The 11,002-nt window shown below is 38.4% G+C and overlaps 1 protein-coding gene across 1 annotated transcript in view; it reads left to right on the top strand.

Annotated features, from left to right (window-relative positions):
• Positions 1-4,606: 4,606 nt before the first annotated feature.
• Positions 4,607-11,002, top strand: part of KIF16B (kinesin family member 16B) — a gene marked incomplete at its 5' end in the record, with an annotated part of 121,923 nt that continues 115,527 nt past the window's right edge. The window contains 3 exons of the mRNA XM_008937337.1: positions 4,607-4,676; positions 5,675-5,788; positions 10,255-10,371. Of these exons, the coding sequence (XP_008935585.1) occupies positions 4,607-4,676; positions 5,675-5,788; positions 10,255-10,371 (301 nt within the window). The remainder of the gene's footprint in view (positions 4,677-5,674; positions 5,789-10,254; positions 10,372-11,002) is intronic.

Raw genomic sequence — 11,002 nt, 5'->3', positions numbered from 1 at the left:
GTCTTTGTAATTCCATGGGACATCAGGACAAATGTAGTGTTAGTATGTTATCAAGCTACAAAAAAAAGCCAAGTTCTTCCAGTGACACACTTTGTGCTTGTTTTTCAGCTAAATCTATTCTGAATTCTCCTGGTCACGAAGCAACCCTCATGCTTTCATTCTGTGACCCCAGAAATACACGTAGGTAGTGAACAAGTAGACTGATGAAACAAGAAATGTGACCTTGTGCCTAAAATGCACACCTAAGAAGTGGCAGGCACTTTGCTGAAATGAGAAGCCATTGAGCATGGTTGAGTTGCTTTTACAAGTGCTCAGACTATTGGTTCTGAATAGTTGGAAACCAAGATTGCACATCTGCTCTTCAGTATAATCCTTTTCCAGTAGATGTTCCATTAGATGTCTGCAGTTAAGTGAATATCCAGGAGTATATTTTACAGTCTTTTTCTGTTTTGACACGCTGATGCTCTGGAGGCAGTTCAGGTGGTCTGTAGCCTTGTCTGTTGGGCCTTGGAGGTTTGCTGAAGTGGTCTTTTGAAACACTGTTTGGGAAAACTGATTGGCACTTTCTGTCCTGTCCTGTTTGGTTTTCCCCTCCCAGCCCCTAGATGAAATGCATCTCTGTTCTCTTAGAGTCGTGTCTGACAGGTAGCATGGTCATCCTGATTGCACTTTCTGTCCTGTCCTGTTTGGTTTTCCCCTCCCAGCCCCTAGATGAAATGCATCTCAGCTAACTTCTCAGAGTCGTGTCTGACAGGTAGTATGGTCATCACAAGTGATTCCCATGGTATCAATTTAATGGCAAAGATAATACAATGAATTGGATACGGGTAAGCTGTAATAAATGCAAGCTGTAATAAATGCTCTAGTGTCTGAATTGTACAGAATGGATTAATAAAAATGCACTGTTTAAATAGCTGAGCCGTCCACTGAAGGACCTTAAAGGAAGGAACGTAAAGATGAACTTGGAAAAAGATCAAACACATTTTGCATGTATGTAATAGGGATTTTTCTAAATCTTCCCTTGTTGATTTATATTTGAGGTTAACTGTGCTTTCCCATGCTCTTCTCCCTTCTCTCTGTGTGAGGATCTTCAGAAAGTCTTGTGGGAGACTTGGTAAGTTACATAATGAGCAAGGGTTATTGAAAGCTGCCTTGCAATCTGGAGATAGTGCCAGCATTTGGCTGCCTGTAGTATGATTTTGATTAGATGCTGACAGAGGTGCAAAAACTGCTCTGGTCTTTGCCCTGAAAATAAGCAGGGAATATAAGGGAAGGACAGAAAGAAACTTGACAGAGATCTCTACATTGGAGCTTCTTCCATGAAGCTGCTGTTTTGATATAGCTGCTGCATCATCCTCAGTTTGGGGCAGTTCTTCATAACCAACATGCCCCTTGTGACAAAGAGAAATTATTATTTGCCTAAGCAAGCTATTTATCAAGTTATCCCATCAGGTATAGTACTTCTTTTTAAGGGTACTTGGTACTAATATTGGAATTGTCTATGTTAAAATAAAGTGTGAAGCACTTTATGTGAAGCAGTTTTTCTGATTTTTTTTTTTTTAACTTCCTCTCTCATCCTTGTAATTAATGCAGGATGACGAGCTGAATTTAGCAATAGTAGAAGGTTAATAACAACACTGGGCTGATGTATTTCCTGGTGTCTGTGCCAAGAAACTTGCTTGCTTGATCACTTTGTAGTTTGGTTATGGGCCATGGGATCACGGGTTATAAAATTCCTTCCCTTGTGATCCTGGAACTTCACGTGGTGTATGAAACAGCAGCAAGAACTGCCTGGAGGCTGGCCCTGGTGTGAGCAGACTGGGCTTGGGGTGAAGGAAGCTTCCTGAGATCATCAAAGCTTTAGTTGTGGACTAGTTTTGGCAGCCAAGCCCTTTATGTTGCTTTGTGATAAGGGGGGTGGAATTTGTGGGGGCAGAGTCTTTGGTTAGTGGCTGGGGCTTGTCTCTGGGCTGAGGTAGAGCCAGTGATTCCTATGGATGCTGGGGGAGCAGCTGGTTGCAGTGGGGTTCTCCCTGCCCTGAAGGTTCTCAGAAGGGTGCCCAACACTTCAATACAGTTGTTTGCAGCCTGACCCTTTCATGAAGGTGGAACTTAGAATCAAAACTTTTTGAAAGGGACTCAACCCCTGCTGAGCTGCATTGAAAGAGTGCCTGGAAATAACTGGCATCATACAAGCAATTGCTTTTTATGAGATTCTCTCAAACTCTTTATGTATATAATAAATTATACTCTGCTGTCTCATACGAAAATTGAGCTTTTGCCTTTATCCCTGTTAAGTCTTTTCACTTCTCTCAGGCTGGCTTACTGATTGCTCTTTGAGGTTGTCCTGTCCATATCCCTTCCCTTACAGAAATGCAAAATTCTATGTCTGACTTTTTTTTTGGCTAATGCTTTACAAGGCCTTATTTGAAATACTTTAATGCTTAGTATTATTATCAGTGCTATTGGAAATTAATGACTGTAGCTCTAATTCTTAGAATCTTCTGTAATTGATATATGCATGTTGCAAAATTCTATGTCTGAGTTTTTTTATTGGCTAATGCTTTACAAGGCCTTATTTGAAATACTTTTTTGAAATAGTATTATTATCAGTGCTATCGGAAATTAATGACTGTAGCTTTAATTCTTAGAATCTTCTGTAATTGATCTATGCATGTTAGACTTAAACATTTTGTACGACTTTTCCATTTTTGAGCAGCTTTAGGTTTTGTAATATAGAGAGCTGGCTAGGTCTGGGAAAGAAAGTACCAACATATTTTATTATTTCCTTTCATATACCTCTAACATGAAGAAATCCAGGCAAAAAAGCAGTAAATCCAGCCCAAACTCCTTACTGCCTGGAGTCCTTCCAAACTTCCTCGAGGAAGCAGGTTACAAATTATATTTGAAACAAACTTTTCTAGTAAGATAGATCATTAAATTGGGCCATATTGTTTATTACACCTTTGCTGAGCAAATAGTTACAGAGAGGTGGAGATTGTTGAGGAAGCAGGATGAATGGTAGCCATCCACAGGCTGCACTGCTGCGTACCCCAAATCCATTTCCTACTAAAAAACCATCACTGGAAGCTTCTCCATTTTACTATTTGTTACCTATAGCTGTATTTTAGTCTATCAGTCTAAGTGTAGACTTAGTAAAAACTACTAAGGATGAACATGGAAGTAACTGAGGCATCTCCTATGGCATGCCTCTAATGTTTTTCTGTGGTAGATCTCAATTCAGTTGTATAATTGATGCTGTAATTATTACAATTATATATTTTATCAGCTTAGAAAATAATTTAATGTGTTGATATTTAAATAAGCACTTTTATTTGCCTAATCTTTATTCATTCATGTAGATTTAAAAGTGGCTTTTGCTTTTCTTTAGAGTTTCTACTAGAAAACTGGATGGGAATAGAGGGTAGCTGCACAGTCAGCTGAGGAACATATAGCTGGGTGATCCAGTGCACCACGAGGAAGAGAATATCACACCAAAATCCTGAGCTTGGGTCTCCTGTTATTAGGAAGATGTTTCTTGTTTTCATTTCTGGTTGGTGCAGGCAGATAGCCAGTAACTGCTGAGATACTCAGCAGTCTGGTAAAGCAGCATTTTGTTGCTTTAAAGCCCTCTGGTATCCTTCACACCAGTTGGACCCACCAGTTTGTCAGGTGACTTAGCAGATGGTTTTGGAACAGGCGTGTCTGTTAGCATTTAGGGGGTGAGGTTTTGTGTGGTGTATATAGCAGCCTTCCTCTTCTGGCTGTTCTTTTCCTGTGCAGGTCTTTAATAACACAGGAGATGTTATGCTCAAGGTTGTCATTCAAGAGCAGCCTGTGTTACTCTTCTGACTAACTACAATGAAATCTCATCACTAGCAAGCAGGTTGATGCATGCTGGTGTTAGACACTAAGCTAACAATTTTTCGTGATAGGTTTGAAAACAGAAAGCTGAAGTGAAGTAGATGCAGCTGCTTGAAAACACTGCTGCAGAATCAGGCTTCTTGTTTTTAATTCATGGATTTGGCCTTTTCTGGGAAGCAGCAAACCTTTGTGACACTCCCTTGCTAGCAGAGGCTGTCTCCTGAGCCACTGTGATGCATAACAGCCCAAAAAATATGTTGGCTACTTGATTTCTAAGTTAAAATACTGGGGGTTTGTGGTTTAAATATTTAGTTCCTGTTACCTAGGCTCTCTGGGTAAATGGGAGCTGATGGTGGTAAGAGGCTGGGGCTTATCTTGTAATGTTCTGTTTTGCAGTTCCTTAGAGCCACATAATTGACTTCACTGGGCTTTGGATCAGAGTACTTCAAATTAAGAACAAACCACTTAATTGACTTGCAGAGTCAAACTTCTGAAGCAGGTTTCCCCAAGCTGCTGCTACTCTGTTTCTAGATGAAGGGATCTGGAGACAAGCCCGAGTACTTAAAGTATATCCCATAGCAATAAATAAACATTGGTCACAACAAAAAATGAAAGAAAAATGAATTCACATGATAACTGACTGTGGCAAGCAACCTGTTGAATGGAATATGACTGTGGATGATTGTGGCATGTTTTATTTAACATACTGAAGGTTGTTGTTGTTTCTTTGTTTTCCCCCCAGGGAGAAAGACCTTAATGCAAAGTTTATTATTTCAATGGAAAAAAACAAAACGACAATCACAAACTTAAAGGTGAGTAAACACTATTTAAAAAAGAAAGTGCTAACTGAATAGCTGCCAAAATATGACTGGATGACACAGGAGCCTTCTCTTTACTGTGAAGAAGAGCCCTTAGTTTTTAAAATATAGTGTTGAAGTAATACTCTAAACAGGTTAAGCTGTTAATTTAATGCACTGTGTTTGTCTGAAAACTACTCTGTAGGCTGTATCTCAGATTTTTTCTAAGGTTTATCATTCTGGCCATTACTTAGCTGGAAGATGGAAGCTAGTGATAGGAGAGAGGTGTGTGCCTGGTAGCTATTAAACTGTTGCTTCTTTTGTAGAAGTAGTCTTCTGGAATTCTCATGAAAATGAACTAAACTCAAAATACCCATCACTTGCTATAATATTTTGATGGTATATTTTAACATTTCTCTCAGCAAGAGAAATCATGCACAGCAAATAGGTTTTGCAAACTCATTTCCAACGACAAACATGAAAAGCAATTGCAGTGGGTAGTTTGTTTAGACTGATTCAGATAGCAGTGAATATTGCTGAAATATAGTGCTAGCTGTCATGTCTTGAGCATGATGATAGCCTTGAGCAGCAGGAGTAGAACACCATTTTATTTATGACTCCACACTGAAACGCTGTTCAGAGTGCAAAGGTCTCTGTGGTTCCTATTAATTATATCGATAGGAATAATCCCTTACTATAATCTGAATTTCATATACAGAGCTGATTTAACTGAATGTAACTGTTGTGACAATAATATACTGTGGTGTTAGGAGCAGTAAGCTAAAAATTCAAATAATGCCTGCTGTGCTGCCTTGTAACATGACTATCCTTCTTGCTAAAGGGTGTGTCTACTGCCAATTTTTTCACTGTCATTGGAATAATAGGCTAACCTGTCATAAATTTCTAAATATTTGTAGCCTTATGTTAAATTTGCATTCTGATTATTTATTGTAGAATGTTTTAGATTACTTCATCAGGATGGATTGTACCAGCTCTTTCTTTTTTTTACACAGGTGCCAGAGGGTAGTACTGGAGACATAGGACGAGAAAGGACTAAGACATTTACCTATGATTTTTCCTACTTCTCAGCAGACAGTAAAAGTCCCAGCTTTGTTTGTCAAGAAATGGTAGGATTTGTGAATGTTAATAATGGATTTTTTTTCCCCATTGTGTTTTCATTGGCTTAAAAGCTTTTTTTGAACTTCTTTCCATTGAAAGTGCTTTTTGTATAATTCAGAAGTTCCCTTGGTCTCTGAGAATTATAATTTTTTTTTTTTTTTAACTTTCCTGACATTAAGTGTTGTGTTTTCTAATACAGGATGCTAAAAGCCTTCTTTGTAGTTCTCTTGTCTCATTTGTCTTGTAAGGTCAAGTTAGAAAACTTCTCAGCACTGAATTTGGTTTTGAAAAGCTTTTGGTGAAAAGCATTACTTTTGGGAAACAAGCACGTATCTTTAATTCACTTAGACAGATATACTCTTCTTATCTGATTGAAGGGGGGAGTGGGTATTTGGTCCAAATTGGTACACCCTGAAGAAGGTTCTTCTTTGAGTATTCAGCTTAGGAAAGGACAAAACTGCTTTTCTTCCTGCACACTCAGAACAGAAAAATCACACTTGGAGCTATGGACACTATTTAGATGAACAGACAGACCCTTCCTGACCTCACACTTCATGTGAACATTGAGCCTTTTTGCTATTTCACATCACCAAATAAATTTATTCAAGTGTTTTGTGATTGCTATCACCACTTTTGGTTTTGTGGAGCTTGGGATGCTGTGGGCATCAAGTGGGAGTATTTCTTTTGCCTTAAAATAATGCAGGGGTTTTCCCAATATACTGTATCCTGGTTAGATATGTAACTTTCTGGTATGTACCTCATATATTCTGTAACCCCCAAACCCAGGGATACTCATATGGCTAATCCTAGAAAGCTTCAGAATTAAAACTAATAATGAAAACCAGTAAGTTGAAACCAATTTTAAGTATTTGAGAAGGACAAGCTTTGCCATTGTATATAATGACTATAATTGTTTGATAGGGAATTTATACTTGAAATTTCTGTTTAACCATCAAATGAAAGTGGTAGGTCCTCTTTTTTTTAATTCCTCTGAGAACTTCTTTTTAATTTCACTGAGTTGTTAGTTTTCAATCCAAACACTTGATCGTGTATATTCTTAACTTTCTGGATTATGTGCTCTCAAGTAATAAATTTTGCTATATTCTCTGAAATATCAAGAAGTATACATTGATTTGGGCAGTGATGTAGAAATACCATAATTGCTTTAGCACTGTGGCAAATTCAAGAAAGAGTATATTTGAGTGCAGTGATTGGAACCTGAGTTTCTTGTGGATGATTTTTAAGCAGGCAGTTCAGGCCATATGGCTTTACTAGAACTTCAGCAAATGCTTTAAACTGAGCATGCAGAGAGTTATTTATTATAATTAAAGTAGCTTTGATAATTTATTTTTCTGCTCGGATTCTATCTGAAGCTTGAGATTTTGATTGTGGTTCTGCAGACACAACAATTGCCTTAAGTTTGCTTATAGAGCTTGATTAGGGTCTCAGTTTAATATGACTGACTTTCATGGAAACATAATTCTGTGATAATTCTGCATGTAATGGGTGATGTATGAAAGCATATTTGGAAAAGTCTGCAAAATGTACTATCAAAGCAGTTAAAGAAATTCTTCTTGAGCAGTAATTGTGGCTTAGGTTTATGGATATTTAATTCTTGGATCCTTTAGGTAGCTGTTTCTTTCCCTGACTTTAGATACTGATGGAAAGCTGTGTTAGACAAGACCTCATTAGAAGAATCCCAGGAAGAGTGTCCCTTGTGGTGTTAGGCTGTTGCTGTTACTATGCAGGTTTTTTCCAGAATCTGAAAAGTGCTGTGAAAAAGTGAAATGAATTTTTGTTAAAACAGCCATTTGCAAAGGAAACTTGAATTAATATATATGGATATCCAAGTTGTATCTTGTGTGGTTGTCCATTTCCCACATATATCTGGTAAATTAAGTTTTCCTTGAATATTTCTTTGTTGGTACCATTTTGCCTCCGTTTCAGAGTGGGTCACGCTGGGGCAAGATCAGTATAAGTTGCCTGTGTCAGGAGCTTATAGAAAAAAATAAATTAAAATGCCCATATAGGAATTGCTGCAGCAACCTTGAGCAATGATTTTTTTTTTTTTTTTAAAAGCTCTGAGCTTTATGGTTTGTAGTAATAGGATGCTAACAATAAATCCTAAACATGGCTTAGATGTCCATGTTCAATATTCTGCTATTACAGTGTGTCCCACAACCCCAGTCTGCCTCCTTTATCCTTGCTGGCAAGAATTCTAACCTCTCTTGCTCAGCCACAAAAATTGTCCCTGTGTCAAGTGTTGTTTTAATTACAATGTGTGTGCAGCTCATGGAAAACAAACGGAGTTTTCAAACCATGGGAGTGCAATTTCTAAACAAATGCTGCACCAACTATTGTTTTGCCTGTGTTATGCATTTCATATTTAATTGGAAGACTTTGTAGTTAAGCTCTTATCAAGTAGCTGCAGAGTTTCCAGTTTACTGCACCAGTGGCATAGAAGAAGGGTGTTTTTCATTCACATTCATCTTGCCATGGAATTAAATTCATCTCGATTGTTGGTAATGCGGTTGCCTAGTGTGCTTTGTTCATGATTGTTATATTTTTTCCATTTGAAAGGCAGAAAAATAATAAATGGAAGTCTGTCTAATACTGCATGCTCCATTAATATGCCTCATAGATACAAATATGCTGTAGTATTAAAAAAAAATTAGAGTAGGAGTGGCAATTTACCATCAAACTGCTTTGTTCGTACTCCTGGAAGAGAAACAAATAGAATGTTGATGGTTATAACTCTTTTCTAACAAACCAGTGTCCCAGCTGTTTGGTTCTGACAAAGTCCCAACCTAACAATGTCTTGCCTTCTAACGTGTGTGTTAGACCACTGTGTTGTGTCCTGTGTACTCCCTCAAATCCCTTTGCCAAGTACACACATATGTAAAAGGGAAAGCACAGTCAAAAAGTAGCACAAAAAGACTTGGTCCAGATGTTGAGGTAAAAAAACTTGGATATACAGAAAGGGAAAAGAGGGTGGGAAAAGTAAAGGAGCAGTTACTTGGGGGGAGGATTCAGCTAAGATGCTACTTTTCAAGTGAAAGGGCAAGTGTACTTCACGTGATCTTTTGCCAAGTACACACATATGTAAAAGGGAAAGCACAGTCAAAAAGTAGCACAAAAAGACTTGGTCCAGATGTTGAGGTAAAAAAACTTGGATATACAAAAAGGGAAAAGAGGGGGGGGGAAAGTAAAGGAGCAGTTACTTGGGGGGAGGATTCAGCTAAGATGCTACTTTTCAAATGACAAGTGAAAGGGCAATTGTACTTCAGGTGATCTTTATACTCTCCCTCTTTGAGAGGTGTAAGTGATTACAGCATTGTAACTTCTTTGCTCAAGGGAAGGTCATGTTAAGTATTCCAAAGACATGCTTGTGACTGAGAATTAATGATTAAAGCAATTACTCAGCACTCCTTCAAGGGAGGAGTAGCATTATTGTACTGTGCATGTGCCATTTGCTATTAATAATGACTTGTACACATTGATTAATTTAAACCATGTACACTGTGGACTAGTAGCCAAATTATGTGAAGCATCTATGAGATTTTTGAAAATTATGTCTGGAATGGGAGACCCAGATTAATATTTTCCCATATTGAACATTCATATTTCCAATACTGCATCAAGGGTAACTCCTGGGCCAGTTGGAGTATGGGTGGAAATGAGGGGTAACAATAAGCAAGGTCAGGAATCTAGGAGGGATACTGGAACCAGTAGTGCAGAGGAGGGTGATGAAGGCATCTGCTGAGAGCTGAAGCTGTCAGGGCAGCACAGACGCCCATATTAAGGGATGTGGAGGAGGGATCGTTGCCAGTTTGTTAATGTTGAGGGCAACAGAGAAGAGCCTAGCAGATGGAAGAGGGTCATTTAGTGTATCTAAGACACATTTCCATGTTTGCCAAACTAAAAAGCATTGATATGAAAAATCCAGGTAGGGAGGAAATGTGTAGAAAATGAGCTGTTTTCTTACCCATGGTTAAAGCAAAAAAACCAAACACAAACAAAACCCTCCAAAAACAGAAATGAAGAAATGGACAGAATCACTGAAATGCTTCCTTTTGAGAAGGGGCTGGATATTTGCAGAACATGGCAAGCTGGCAAAGATACAAAAAGTAGGTAGGTATTAGCAGTAAGGAAAAGTGAATTAAAGTGTCTGAGATTGCTGGAAGAAATTGGAACTATAGAAAAGGTAGAGTTTTTTGTCTGTCTACATGTCAAGTAGTTCTCTGACAGAAAAAGTAGAAAATATACTGTTGCAGTGCTGTAAACTAAATATGGTAGTAAAATTTGGTATTTTGTTTGAAGTACCACTTTCCTGTCTTATAATAAATATCATTGGCTGATGCCAATAGCTTATACTGTGCTAGTTTATTGTTTAGTATGCCATTCTGGACTGATGACTGATGACAACTTTTTTCCCCAAGCTTGTATTGTCTTAAATAACTTTCTTTGTTTTTAGGTTTTCAAAAATCTTGGTACAGACGTGCTTAAATCTGCATTTGAAGGTTATAATGCTTGTGTCTTTGCATATGGACAGACTGGATCTGGGAAGTCCTACACCATGATGGGAAATGCGGTAGGTTGTGCTTTCATAGAATTGTAGAACACCAGGTTGGAAGGACTTCAAGGGTCATCTGGTCCAGCTTTTCTTGGCAAAAGCACAGTCTGGACAAGATGGCCCAGCACTCTGCAGCTGAATCTTTAGAGTGTCTGATGCTGGGGAATTCACCACGTCCCTGATTGTTCTCACTCTGAAAAAACTGTCATTTTGCGTCCAATTGGAATCTCCCCAGGAGTGACTTGTACCCATTACCCCCTGTCTTTTTGCTTTGACACCTTGTGAAAAGAGATTCTCCATTTTCTTTGTAGCCACCCTTTAAACACCAGAACAAGGTAATAAGGTCTCCCCTAATCCTTCTTGATGTGAGGCAAGAGGTGGATATTGTTTACCAGGCTGTCTCCACGGCTTTCACTATGGTTTCCCACAGCTTCCTGCTAGAGAAACTGATGCATTACAGTCTAGAAATGCCTAGAAACTATGCTATTAAGACACCATGTTTTTATGGAATTATTATTACTGATCTTGCCTGTATGCTACTGACTCCCCATGTATCTTACCTTCTGGTCGTAATTGGAGGTTTTAGAAGCTGTTTCTTTTATAGGTAGATATTTACAGTTGGTAGAAGTGTCTTTAAGTGATGCTCTGC

This window comes from Merops nubicus, unplaced genomic scaffold (genome assembly GCF_000691845.1).
Source record: "Merops nubicus isolate BGI_N331 unplaced genomic scaffold, ASM69184v1 scaffold2303, whole genome shotgun sequence".
NCBI classification, from domain to species: Eukaryota; Metazoa; Chordata; class Aves; order Coraciiformes; family Meropidae; genus Merops; species Merops nubicus.
The sequence above is the reverse complement of the archived record's forward strand: the minus strand, read 5'-3'. Positions and strand labels throughout refer to the sequence as shown.